The 14,844-nt window shown below is 33.6% G+C and overlaps 1 protein-coding gene across 1 annotated transcript in view; it reads right to left on the reverse strand.

Annotated features, from left to right (window-relative positions):
- Positions 1–11,498: 11,498 nt before the first annotated feature.
- Positions 11,499–14,844, reverse strand: part of LOC104883433 (hypothetical protein) — a 30,114-nt gene continuing 26,768 nt past the window's right edge. Inside the window, exons 17-19 of the mRNA XM_010667961.4 lie at positions 14,603–14,710; positions 13,254–13,319; positions 11,499–12,399 (exon numbers count right to left, since the gene is read on the reverse strand). Of these exons, the coding sequence (XP_010666263.1) occupies positions 12,331–12,399; positions 13,254–13,319; positions 14,603–14,710 (243 nt within the window). The 3' untranslated portion in view covers positions 11,499–12,330. The remainder of the gene's footprint in view (positions 12,400–13,253; positions 13,320–14,602; positions 14,711–14,844) is intronic.

The following is a 14,844-nucleotide window of genomic DNA, read 5'->3' on the forward strand; positions in this document are numbered from 1 at the left end:
CTTATTTTTTCAACAAGATCTTATCTTTTATAAAATATATTATTACTATTATATTATTACTTTGTAAATCATTATTATGCAATACATTATAAGATCTTCTTTATAGTGTTACTATTATTATCATTTTATTTCTATTACAACTTTTATACAACTTTTATTATTAATAATATTTTATTATTATCATTATATTATAGAACAACAATCATAAATTATTATTATTACTAAAAATAATTATATAACTCAAGTCATTATTTTATAAGAGCCTTATACAATGTTTCACACTTTCCCTTAAAAAAAAGTTTCACACTTGAGAAGTCGGCAAACTGAACTCTTTTTTTTCCATATAAAATAGAACAAGATATACAAACAACTATGACTTGAGCAAAAAATAAATAAATATCGTGCAACTTCAAATAGCTAGAGAGATTTGGAATTCGGTAAGAAGAGGTATACCGAATCTAAATTTAATTTGTATGTCACACTTAGCTTATTTTGAAATGTAATCCGAAATTAGTAGTTTCGTTGTCATGAATTTGAGATATCATATTTTATATATTTCTTATTTTTGCGTCAATCTTATGTTCTTAACATGTGGCTTTTAATTTTCTATTATTTAATAACAACAAAATAACTTAATATAATAATAGCAATGACATTTATAATGGTAACAACAAGATTAATAATAATTACCAATATTAATAATTAATAAGTACAACAACAACAACAATAATAATTCTTTTGAACAAATGTACTAGTAAATAATAATACCCCCTTTGTATTTTTTTATCTTTGTCACTTAGAATCTTGACACTATTCACAATTGAGATAATCTTTTAGATTTTTCTTAATATATAAGAAAAAATATAGTCATGTGGGGTCTTGTTTGATTCGTCTCAATGAGTACTTTATTAATATTCAATTATTATAATTTTTATTAATATGTAGTGAAAGATATTTAATAATAATAAGTTTTTAAATATAAGCATGATATGATCTGAACTGATCTGATCTGATCTGATCTGATCTGATCTGGTCTGATCTGATCTGATCTGATCTGATCTGATCTGATCTGAACTTATTTTTTCTGATCTGATCTGATCTGAACTTATTTTTTCTGATCTGATCTGATCTGATCTGATCTGATTAGATCTGAAATAAGCAAAAATAAGGTGAACTGAACATAGCCTAAGTCGGATTAGAATCAAGAAAATCTTACCAATCTATCTCTCGTATAATTTCGACGCCATACCAACATAATCCAAGCTATACTGAAAATTCTTGGTGTTGAATTGCTCAAAGCGATGATATAAAGGGAAGACTTTCTTGAGCTTTGAGTACAAATAACAAATTAGTGGAATTTAATCCTTAATTGATCAGTGCACACAATGCCAAAGAGGTGGCTAAGGTGCTCTTAATTTCTTCACTAATTATTCTTCCTATAAGGCTTCAGTGTCAGCTGTATATGATTAGTAATCCCCCTTTGTCAAATTCCTTCATTAATCCACCTGAATAGTTTGTATCTCCATTTCTAATCGTTTAGTGACACTCTTTTTTCTTGTTTACTTATAAAATATAAATTAATCTAAACTTCTCTCAACTCAGGTGTTTTAACTTATCCAAACTAAGGGTGCGTTCTCTTCATTTGAATAACCCTTAACTTATTTGAACTGAATTTATTGGACTTGAACTGAACTTATTGGACCTGATTGAACCTACCTGATTGAACCTTATTGGAACTTATTGAACCTGATTGAAATTTATTGACCTGATTGGATTTTATTAGACCTTATTAGACTTAATTGAAACTTACATTAGACTTTATTGAATCTAATTGGAACTTGTTTGACCTTATTAGACAAAAAAATTAATGAGTTATAATATAAATATTACCCCTAATGTAAATTCTATCCCTCGAATTTATTATGAAATAATAACTATTGAAATTTACCCTTTTAAAAAATAATAATTATTAATTATCTCTTATGCTGAACAATTTAACAAAAAAAATATACTATTTATATACTTGCCTATACACAACTTTCACCACTAATATATCTAATATTCTTGTTAATAATAATATGAATAATAAAATAATAGACAATAATACAAGTATAATACTCCCTCCGTTTCCAAAAGATCTTCTCTCTTTCCGTTTAAGTGCGTTTCCAAAAGATCTTCCCTCTTTTACTTTATTCCTTATTTGGAAATTTTTTTCCCTTTTTACCCTTTCATGTCCCTATCATATGGTCCACCATTACATTATTAATTCAATTTTACTCCCTTTTTCTCTCCTACTTTAACCCCTTTTATTTGTTTATTTATCTTAACCCTTTTCTCTCTCCTACTTTACCCACCACACACCCCACACCCCACACCCCACACCCCACACAAATGGATCCTCCTTGGTATCTGTAGGAACAATAACAAGGAAAATCTCTAGGAAACGGAGGTAGTACAATACATTGTGGTACTTTAATTTAAAAAATTAATAACAACATAATCAACTAATAATAATATGAATAATAAAATAATAGACAATAATACAAATATATAATAAAATAATAGACAATAATACAAGTATAAGACGATATAATCATTGTGGTACTTTAATTAAAATTCAAATAATAACATAATCAGCTTATAATGATATGATGAAGAATAAATTAATAGACAATAATACAAATGTTTATTGATTATTGACTATTTAGACCTTATTGGATTTGATTAGACCTAATTAGAACTTATTGGACCTTATTAGACCTGATTGGAACTTATTGCAACTTATTGGATCTTATTAAACCTGATTGAAACTTATTGCCTTGATTGGACCTGATTTAAACTTATTTAAACTGAACTGAACTTATCTGAACTGAATTGAACTTACTGGACCTGAAACTTAATTTATTAAGGTGAAGAGAACGCACTCTAAATCATATTTATTTTAACTTATTTTCATGACTTATTAAACTCATCTTTACTTATATCACTTTTAAGTTAAGTAAAATTAAGTTAAAAAAAGTGCAAATTTTTCTTAAGCCAATTTGGAGCTGCCATCCTCCTTTTTGATGGTGATAAGCTCCAATTTCAACTTTTATACATTTTGTTAGGAAACAAGGTGTTGTAAATTAATTAATGCGGAACAAAATCAATGAAGTAATAAAGATAAACAAACAAAGAACACAAAGATTTACGTGATTTAGTCAAATTTGATCTACGTCCACAAATGGAGGATTAGAGCTTCTTTACTATGATGGAGAAAAAACCACAGAGAATAATATAAGGAGTCCTAAATTTACCAGAGGCCAAAAGTGTTCTAAAGTTGTGTGTTATAATGAACACCAGGAAGCCTTTTTATACTATAAGGAACCCCATACAAAACCCTAAAAGATAACTCAAAAAACGGAAGAATGAAAAATATGTAGTCGCTAAGCAGCCCGATTGGGTCGGGCAATCAACTTCTCCAAACTGCTACCGTCTCGGTCCCGATCGGGCGACGTCCGCCCGATCGTAGTTCGCGACGGACGCCCGATCGGGCGTACCTGCAAAACCAGATTCTGACGAATTTCAAGGCACAAAACTTTAACAAACTTATTTTTCTAGCTTTCGTTAATTATAATTATTTTTTCTCTTAATCTTGGAGAGTTTTTTACTCAAAAATTGGGTTCTTTATCTCTTCTATTGGGAGTTTGGAGCTTAATTTATTAATCTGCTCATATGAGATTTTAAAGTTTGGTTTTCGTGGTTTGTTGCAAAGATACAATTTCTTGATGGGTAGTTGTATAAATTTGCAATATGTATTGGATTTTCATACGCTATCTACACAATCTAATAAATAGATTTTTTTTTAAAACTATGTCAGAATGATAGACGCAATCATAGAAAGCTGCATATTCAGCGAACAAACAAGATTATTATGTATCATTATATCTGGTTCATTATTATCATAGTTATATCGTACAAGAACTTTATTTGATCAAGTTACGTTATGTTTTGATGTTCTTTAATATCGATTGTAAATGTTATATGACTTTCAGTTAATGATATTTTTATTTCCTCTTTAAAAAGAAAGTTCACCAATATTAAGTTAAGTTTTCGTTCTAAACTAAATGTAACACTTACTCCCCCTTTCCAAAATATAGTTCATGTTTCTATTTTGGGAGTCAAACTTCAAAATCTTTAAACCAAATATTCTCATTAATTTATACAAGAAAAATACTCATATGGGTCTTGTTATATTCTCCTCAATATCTTAATATCAACTTTTTATATTTTTTTATCAATACGAAATTAAAGATATCGTAGGACAAATATATGTATGTCTTGGAGACTGTGTAAAAAGAATCAAAAACTATATTTTAAAATAGAGGAAGTACCATATATAAAAGTTCGTTATAAATTTTAATAATGTAAATGTAATATTTTTACTTTAATGTTGTTGAGTTCTCTGTAATTCTCACATCATCACATTATCACATTGAGGTAGATGGGTGGAGTAAAGTGTCTTTAAATGATCAATTTTTTTTTTTAAAAAAATGGTAATATTATAAAGTATCCCTAAAATAATATGTTGTATGTATTACCAAATGGATGTAATATCATATACTAATTTTTTTTGAGAGGAATATTATATACTAACTTAACAAGAACGGATAACAAGTCATACTTAATTTTCAACTATTAGTCTACTAGTAAGTGGATTGTGCTCCCAGGACTCAGGAGTATAATGATTGTGCTCCCACAATGCAAAATATAACATTGGCGAAAACGAAAATGAACTTTTTACTGTTGAAGTGGAGTATTACAAGAATTCATTTACAAAAAACGAACATTTTGTTGTTGAAGTGGAACATTACAAGAGCCCACTTTCGAAAAGGAACATTTTACAGTTGAAGTGGAACATTACCAGACCAATTATGAAAACGAATATTTTACTGTTGAAGTGAAACATTACCAAAAGTTAATTACTTAAATAGAAGATTTGCTCATCAAATATAGGACATATTTTCACAGAAAGTAGAACATATATTTTTTGCTGAAAAATAAGCTTTAAACAAATATTTTTCAAAATAGAACATTTGCTTATAAAAAATAGAACAATTTTTATGGAATATAGAACATAAGTTTCTGCTGAAAATAAGCTTAAAATGAACATTTATTGAAATAGAACATTTGTTTATTGAAAATAGAACTTTTTTTTTTGCTGAAAAATATGCTTAGAATGAACATTTATTGAAATAGAATATTTGCGCATTGAAAACAGAACAATTTTCGAGGAAAATAGAACATATTATTTCACTTAAAAATATGCTTAAACGAACACTTGTTGAAATAGAACATTTACTCATAAAAAATGGAACAAATTTACTAGGTGCACATAGTGCACAATGGTCCTAGGAGCTGATGTTATTGTTGATGTGCAACGTGCGAAGTTGTCCCATGGAGGAGCCACTCTAGGTATATATGTTTGAGCGACTATAGCTTGCTGATATGAGGTAACATGGTCGTGTAGGACCTCTATAAATCAGCGCTTTCGGGAGGCAACCCGTCTTTCCTTTTATATATATTTGCATTTGGAGCCCTTTACAAGTGAGTATTTCTTCCCTCTTGCTGCAATGAGGACATTGCCAAGTTCAACTTGGGGGAGGATCTTTGTAAGTACTTCTCTCTCTTTTACTGCTTTCTAGTTTAGTTAAGTTAGTTTATCTGCTTTCGAAAAAAAGATGAAAAATCACAAAAAAGTACAAGCTGACTATGGATGGATTGATTGCTATCCTGTGGCTCGTATTGTGCTTTGAAAAAATGGTTTAACTCTATATACTGGATAGTTGGGCATTTGCGATTGTGATGTAATCTCTAATTGCCTTGATCTTGAGTGAATTTTGATGATAACGAGCTTACTTTGACTGCATGCATGTCTATGAATCTATTTCTATACCCAATTTATTATTGTGTATTAGTTCCTCGCTCGAAGCATTCTGATCTTGATTTTGGCACTGTACTCGATAATTTCTGGTGACTTTGGACATGTGTTGTGATAGATGTGTTCCTTTGTTTGCTTTTTGAGCCTCAAAGTTGATAAATGAATTATATTTTTCCTCCTAGCGTTGTGGAGTCTAATGACTATTTTTTATACTAAGCCACATTATAACACGCCTTAAGCCTTTACAATGATTATTGTCCCAAGCCTAATTTGGGTGAACGTTCGTTAGGATTGGTATTACGATGTTTGGTTGATCTTGTGGGATGGTTGGAAATAATATCTATGTTGGTACAAAGAAAAAGAAAAGAGAAAAAAAATAAAGCGAAAAAATAGTGAAAAATCTGAAAAACCTCTATGATCTTCATTCACATTACATTTCAAAAAGTGTTGAAAATCATGCTGAAAAGAAACAATCGTTGGATGGTTCATGAGACTTTATAGTTGGATATTGTTTTGGTTATGTTGTTGATGTCATGTGAGTTGTTTATACCATATCTAGTCTTGTTACTAGTGTTGTTTGCTCCTTTTTTCTTGACCTTTTCATCACATTTCCTAAACAATTCTCCTACCTTTACCCGAGTCCCATTACAATCCTGAAAAAGACCTCTTGAGCACGTGTTTGATTGTTTATTGGATTGATACTGAGTCAATTTGCAAAGTTAAATTAAAGTGAGTTTAACCTGATTAGGATGAGCGACATATACCATTCTAAACACATCAGAGTGTGAGTGGGAAGGGATATTATGGTTGGGTCGGTGAGTGTGTCAGTCACATTTTATGCCTACCACAAAAATTAAGAGAAGTGACATCTTGGTAAGCACCTTTTCTAAGATTTGCATGTCATGTAAGGCAATCACATTTGATTGCTTACTTAGGTGATTGGTGCTTAGAGTAATCTGAACAGTTGAACTTGAATTTTGCCTGCTTGAACGATTTTGAGATTTAAAGTTTTTTTGTTGATATCTATATTCTTATCTAAAGGGGTGAAACAATTGTATTCATGTTTATGTCATGCTTTGCTTGAGGACAAGCAAAGGTTTAGCTTGGGAAATTTGATACTATGGTTTTATATCTAGTCCCCCCCCCCTCTTTTTGAGTCAAAATGCGTGCTAACTATGCTCTTAAGAGCTCCTTTATACTAACATTTTTCATCTAGATGTGGTTTTGCATTTTATGATAGTTTGGAGATTTTAGGGAATTATTCCCCTTATTTTGTGCCATTTTGTGATGCCATAGTGGATGGAAGAATTAGGAGGCGCGTCTATGAGTTTCGGAGGGCTTACGCTGCTTGATAAAGGCTTTGGATATGAAGAGAATTGAAGACTCGACGTCAAATGCCAAGAAAGCCACAATTGGAGGACCGCCCAATCTCATCTGGCAAATCCACCCGATCGGGTGATCGTTTTTTGTTGTTGTCAATTCCCGTTTTATATCGGGCACGATCAGGCGTTGCTCTCCCGATCGTAAATCGCTGAGGACCCTGATCGGGGTGTCCGTCCGATCTCATTAGACACATTGTTTTGCTGAGCCATTGAATATTTTTATTCCTGAAGACCCCCCCCCCCCGATGGGATCGGGCACCCGACTCCCAACGGGTGGCATAGAGGCCCAATTCCAGACTTTTTATTTCCTAATAAGTTTGTTTTTAGGAGTGAATATAAATAGCTTAGTGGATTACTTTTAGAGGATTTTTTCTAATTTTATATTTCATTCATTAGTTTTTGGGAAAATTCCTCAGGCACCCCTGAGGTTTGGCGTAATTCCCAAATTACCCCCCACATTTGGGGAATTCCTCAGATACCCCTGAGGTTTGTATTTGGGCTCAAAATACCCTTACTATGGACGGAACCCTAACAGGTTTTCCTTCTTTCTCTCTCCTCCCATTCCTCCAACCACTGCGAATCCCCCCTCCCTCACTCCGGCGCCGGCGACCCTAACCCCTCCCTTCCACATTCCCGATTCTCTTACCCTCGACGTTGGCGCCGGCCAGAATAGCAGAACAGTAGCCTCGGGTGGTTTCGAGGGCGGGTTTAAGGGTTTGGGGGCGGCGTATCTGGGTGGGGAAGGGGAGGGGGTCGACTTACGATGGAAGACACGGAAGGGGGGCCATTTCCGATAGGGGGAAAGGGGGGAGGGGGTGGTGTCGGGGTGGGTGGGGTGGGGGGAATCGAGAATGGGGAAAGGGAGGGCTAGGGTGGGGTGTCGAGGGTGGATGAAAGCAGGGAGAGGGTGGGGTATCCGGGGGTGCTACCGTTTTGGCTGGTGAAGGGAAGAGGGTGAGTAGCCGGGGGTGCTGCTATTCAGGCCGGCGAAGGGAAGAGGGTAGGGTCGCCAGCGTCGAAGTGGGTGGTGGTCGCCGACTGTGAGCCGCCGGCTGGGGGAGGGGGATTGGCAGTGGTTGGAGGAATGGGAGGAGAGAGAAAATTGGGGAGAGAAAGAAGGAAAACCTAACGGGGTTAGGATTCCGTCCATAGTAAGGGTATTTTGAGCCCAAACACAAACCTCAGGGGTATCTGAGGAATTCCCCAAATGTGGGGGGTAATTTGGAAATTACGCCAAACCTCAGGGGTACCTGAGGAATTTTCCCTTAGTTTTTCCTAAACACTATTTTTCTCTCGGCCTAAGTTGCATACTTTGGATATTGTTCAAGTTGAATTCAAGTTCTTTCCATTTCCTTTCAAATGGTAACTTATTCTTCCATTGTTCTTTATTGCTTTCAAGTATTTGTGTCTTTATTATTCTTAATTGTTTCAAAGTATGAATCTTTCAATAGTTATGTGATTCGTTTTAATCTGCGAATTATGTTAGTGTATAATTTCATGAATTGTAACTTGGCTAATAATTGTTTGTATTGACCAAGATTTTACTTTTAGAGGCCTAAAACACACCGGTGAGTCTGATTATGTGAAGTGACCATATCGCATATGTTGCCTTGAGAGCGTTAAAATTCGACCATATGATTAACACATGCTCTAATTGTTGGACTCTATACCTAAGTATTATTAGTTGCTTGAACCTCCCCGATTGGTATAAGCATGGTGGACCTATTGAATGCCTTATAGGTTTTTCATTATTTGATAAACATCCATCCATTTGTGATCTTGTTTATTTTAGTTTACTTATTAATCATTCAACAATTTTTCTTTTGAAGTAGTTAGATCATTGAACATCATTCTAGGTGGATCGACCCGCATATACTAAGTTTCTGATAACAACATAGACCATGTACTTGCGGTATACTTGACTATTTGAAATTCTCGTATTAAGACAAATTTAATAAGATCTCAATTGACTATATTTTTTCTTATATAATGGTAAGAGAAAGCTTATTAAAGTTGATTGATGAATAGTGACCGAATGCTAAATGATGCAACTGTTTTGAAACGGAGGAAACATATTTTAAAACCATCAAGAGCACAATAGAATTTTCACTAGTCTATTTCACTAGTCTACTACATATTCAATTACTTATAAACTCCATTCTTTATATTTATTTATTTATTTTGAGCAAAAAATAGTTAAAATTTTTTTCATCTGAAAAATGATGAATGACCCCACTAGAAAAACAAACTTCCAGAATTACTTGAACTGTAGCTTGTAAGTGTAATTTCAGTACTTAGAATTTTTCTTCAGTTATTAAATAGTGATAACAAACATGATGAACGTCAGCACCTTAGCAAGTGGCAAGAACTTGCTGTACATCTTAACTATGTACTTTCCCCTCCACTCAGATTCATTGTCCATGTAATAAAGGTTATACAGTAACCAAACGGGGATACCCAAGAATACGTCAATCACAAGGAGCATTCACTAATAGTCTAAGAATTAATCCTCCTGAGCGAAAGCGAAATGGTTTAAGCGTCACATATGATACTGCATCAAGTCTAAGCGTCACATATGATACTGCATCAAGTCTTGGGTTCGAAATTTGACGCCATAATAATGTATCCATGTGGTACTTACTCTCTCCTTCCTCTCCAAACTAACCTCGTTACATTGGATATGGATTTCACCCATGTTGCACAGAGTTTACCATTCACTAAGTGGGTGGATCCCCGTCACCCGAAAAAAAAAGTCTTAATATCATATTGAGTCATAAGTGATTGTTTTGTAGTGACATTTTAAATTTTATGCTACAATTTTGACCAATAATATATTCAATTATGTAATAATAATAATAATCATAAATATTAATATATTGAAAACACACCTGAATTCAATAATATTTATTTTCGATATAATAATATGATTGTAGTATGGTTTCATTATGGAAAACTTGATACCTTTTGTCTCAACTAAGACTTTTCTACTTTGATTCAAACTCTAAATTAGCCTCAAATTATGTCAACTTTAAGAAGTATTTTCTCAAAACAATCTTAAATCTAAATGGACCCTTTATATTGATCACAATTGCTTTGTGGGATGGTTTCCTTTTTTGTATGTGGTTGGACCAGGTGGAGAGAAAGTGAGAGTGATAAATTTTTGTTTTTTAAAAATAAATTAAAGAGCTAATAAATCATATCGTATAACAATTTAAAACATTTTAACAAGTCATTTCTAGTTAAAAAAGTTTTAGAAGTCACCTCTCAAGGTAGGTGAAACAAATGGTAAGTATCTACCGCAATTTTGAAGACTTCCTAGCGTGTCTAGAACAACTCCCTTGTACAGAGCATGAGCTTATGTTATAGCTCAATGTGGACGGGAACCATGTGGAAGGGTTGGGTGCATCGGCTGGAGTGGTGATTAGAGGGAGGACTAATGATCTCAATTTTTTTACCTTCCAGGTATCACTAAAAACTCAAGTTTAAATTAGGATATTTGCATATGTAAAGTATAGACACTAGGGCCTCGTTTGGTTCACATGGGAAGTAATTTCCCATGGGATATTCTTTCCCTTGTTAATTTCCTAGAAATTAGACAAAATTGTTTGGTTGACACCATAGGAAATTGCATTTCCTAGGAAATTACTCACCAAGGGGGAGCTTGGTGAGTGATTTTCCATGTTTCATGGGAAATTCTATTTCCCTTGGAAATTGTATTTCCTATGCTTCTCCCATTTCCCCCCAACCAAACACAACACGCATAATGTATTTCCTAAGAATTTGTATTTTCAAGGGAAATAGCTTCCAACCAAACAACACCTAGGAATATTATCTAACCCTATACCGGAAAAGCTAATCCTCAATATATTATTTCTTCTAAATACTCTAGTACACAAAATAAATTGAAAATCTTTCAGAAAAGAAATTTCAAATCCAAAATCAAGCTTGAGAGGTCGCCTTCACACAGGCTAAAAGATTTTAGATTAAAAAATGCTCCAAAGTCCAGATCTTTAAACTTTAAAGGAGTATGAACGAAAAGACAATCAATAAACAAAAGAGAGCTTCAACAATACTTACACATGTGCAGGATGCACACGTGCATTATATCAACACACACGTGCAAAGATTAGGACAAAACAGTGAGATGTTTTTAAGCATGATAGTAGGTAAATATCTGCAGATACAAGACACAAACAAAAATAAAAATAAAAATAAAAAATAAAAAAGCAGAGAGATGAAATTGGTGTAAGAACAAAGCTTTTACACCACTATTACATCTGAATTCATTCTGATAGTATACAAAATTTACATACATGTATGAAGAAGTTTGAGAACAACCCTATTACTGTAAAAAAAACCAAATTGTTGTATTGAGTTTTTCTCTTTTACAGAAATCACAAAAGAAAGGTGTTCCTTAGAGGAAGACAGCCATTTTGTGTTAGCAATGATGAGCCAAATGTGGTCCAATTATCCAGCTCAACTCTGTGTTTTTGGACCACAATAGCAAAGCTCTAAAATCACCACTAAGGAAACATCAACCCTAACACGTACATGCTCTACTTCAGTGAAAGCCTTCTTTATGATTCGAAAACCGTTCTTTATCATTCGAAAGCGATTTATCTATCTGCTCCAAACACCTTATTACCCACCTCAAACACATAACTACAAACATGATGTCTACAACATTTTTGCATTATCTTTTTTATATCACAAAAGAGTTTTACACCTCGAACTACTTGAACTCTTCATTACACCTCAAGTATGCGTGTCAGGTTCTCGACAGCTTGACATGGGTATGGACTTAACTCTCCATTTCGGATGAGGAACATGAAATTATTTTCATGACGTAAGCCAAGTCTGACACTTCGACACACAATATGCACCGAGTATAGATAACTTAGTGTGGAAGTAGATACTCATACCCCTTAAGCTTGGTTTGTGGTGTTGAAAACCCTTGGATATGCGTATTAATTAAGCCTTAAGTAAGAACAGTGAAGTAAATAAAGATGCCAACTTTTGGCAGTAGCTTTAGTCCTTCTGATAAAAGGACAGAACAAGATCTGTATGTACAGAGAAGAGTTGTGTGTCGACAAAAAGCTGCATATAAAAAAGAATAAGAAAATCACAAATCAATAACCTTGCAATAACTATATCTCATTATTTATGTCCCAAAAAAATTGTTGATTATTTATGAATATCTCATTGATAGTTTAATACTATGGTCAGTGATTATGTGGACTAGATTCTCTAAGACATTAAACTATATCTTCTTCCTTGCAAATTCAATGGTCAATGTTGGACAGGTATGATACAATGGTGGTTGCGAATTGGTTTCCCAAGCAGAGACCTTGGAAAATTTACAAGAAAATCGGTCTTGTATAGTGTTGCTGCCTTGGTGTACAACATTTGGGGGGCCCAAGATAAGGTAGTCTGGACCTCCAAGGTGGTTAGATCAGATAGACTGAGATAATAAAGGCAGAGTGGCCCATAAAATTCAGGCTCTTGGATATCAGACTTGAGGAATTTTGTTTTTGTTGTGTTGTCTACTAGCATGGAATTCTTATTCTTTGGCAGTCTATATAACCACGGAAAACCTAGTGGTTTAGAATGGTTCTAGATTTAGAGATGTGAGTCCAAAATTATTTGGAATCGCTAGATTTCATTGGTTATAATTTTTGATTACCGAGAATTCATTACACTGGTAATTGCTCACGTTTATCCAACCAAAAGATAGGGATATGCTTTACTTGAATTTCAATTGAAACCTAAGGCGGCCTTTCTTTTGGTTTGAAGGGCGTGGCAATACATGCATGTCATTGATTCACGTACAAATAACAAGTTTTGAAGTTTTCCAGTAAAACAAGTAATTGTATCAAGGTGCCATTCAAAAGGAAACCGCAGTATACTTGTGCCCCTAGAGCATTAGAGAATTGAATGCTTAAGAAGCACACCTTCATAAAAGGTCGATCATGGCTAGGAAATGAGTCGATGAAGCTCTCCTTTAAAAGCAGTGATACCTGAAAAAAGAAGAGCATGAAAAAATACCCAAATTTAAATTATTCAAGTCCAAGTAGAAAGGAGTGTTCTAACACCAATAAGGTTACTAGTGTATTGAAGGTAGGAGTTTAAGCAAACATGTCAAAGCAATCAAGGGCAGTTAATTCCTATGCATAGAAAACTATTCAAAGCAGAAATTCCCACGTAAAGTTCAACTTTTCGTGTTGGAGACTGCAATGTGCCAACCCTTAATATAGTAGGTGTATTACAAGATTAAACTGCATGAGCTAATGAAAAAGTATATTCATGAAATGTAGCTAGCTATATAAAAGACTTGGGTCTATGTACATTGAATTTCAGCGTCTTATATAGATATAATTGCATGCATGTATCTAGTTGCTCCATATTTCATTTCAAGCTCTTGGTAGTACTAGATATATATCTAGATATATAGATATTAATGGTTAAAATTGTGTATGGACAAGCGTAAAAGTCAAAATGTTACAAGTAAAAAAATATGGAGGATGTATAATTTAATATTATAACAAGAAAAAAAAAATATAACAAGAGTAGGACTATAATATTATAAGATCTATGAGTTGTAATAATTATGTATTTGTATTATTATATTGAAGTAGAGCAAAGAAGAAAGCGTCCTTCATATTAAGGAATGGCAAACAACAATCAAGATTATAACTATAGAATAAGACTGTTGCCCTGATGCTAAAGTTGATGATACGGTCTACCATCAAGGTGCAAACTACAAATAGATATTGAATCCTAGTTGCAAATGACTGGATATCAAATTCAGTTGTGGTTGCAAAAAAACAGTAGTACACTTCCAGTTAGGTGCTCATCGAAATCAGAAATCAACAGCGGGTTTGAACATCTCCAAAAATCTAACTGGTAGGGAACTGCGAAGTAGAAATAGATAAATAGAAATTTATTGGATGAGAGACGGAGATCATGTTGATGCAATGAGGACTTCTGGTTTCTTTGAACACTTGGAGATGAAGCTGATAACTGTGGTTTCAAATGAACCTCAGTATGGGGGGTGGGGCCACTAGGGCGGCTTCCATGACGAATTGTCGACTTTAGACCATGTTCATTTGCCAGAGCTTAGATCAGCAATCACAAAGCTTATATAATGTTTCACCATTAACTAAAATAAAACAATTAAAGATGTCTACTTGACAATGAAAGTCGAGATGAAGAGGTTTAACCACTCTATCTTGACTTAAAGAGTCATCTCTGTCAATCGGCAAAAGAAATATCACATGTTCAGCACAAATCACAAGCATACCTTATCATCATTGGACTGCACGTTAGTTATTGTGTGAGAACGGAGATTAGAGCAAAGAGAATCTAAGTAGTTTTTCAACACTTCCATGAAACCTTTGGCAGCTTCAACCTGTAGTAGTGTTAATATTTCCAAAGATTATAATTATATTCAAAATCAAATAAATGATATCAACGAAACTACTCAATAAATTAAAGAAGTTAGTAGAGTGAGATGAAGCATACACAGTAATACAGGCAATCACT

The sequence above is a fragment of the Beta vulgaris genome, chromosome 8, assembly GCF_026745355.1.
Source record: "Beta vulgaris subsp. vulgaris cultivar EL10 chromosome 8, EL10.2, whole genome shotgun sequence".
NCBI classification, from domain to species: Eukaryota; Viridiplantae; Streptophyta; class Magnoliopsida; order Caryophyllales; family Amaranthaceae; genus Beta; species Beta vulgaris.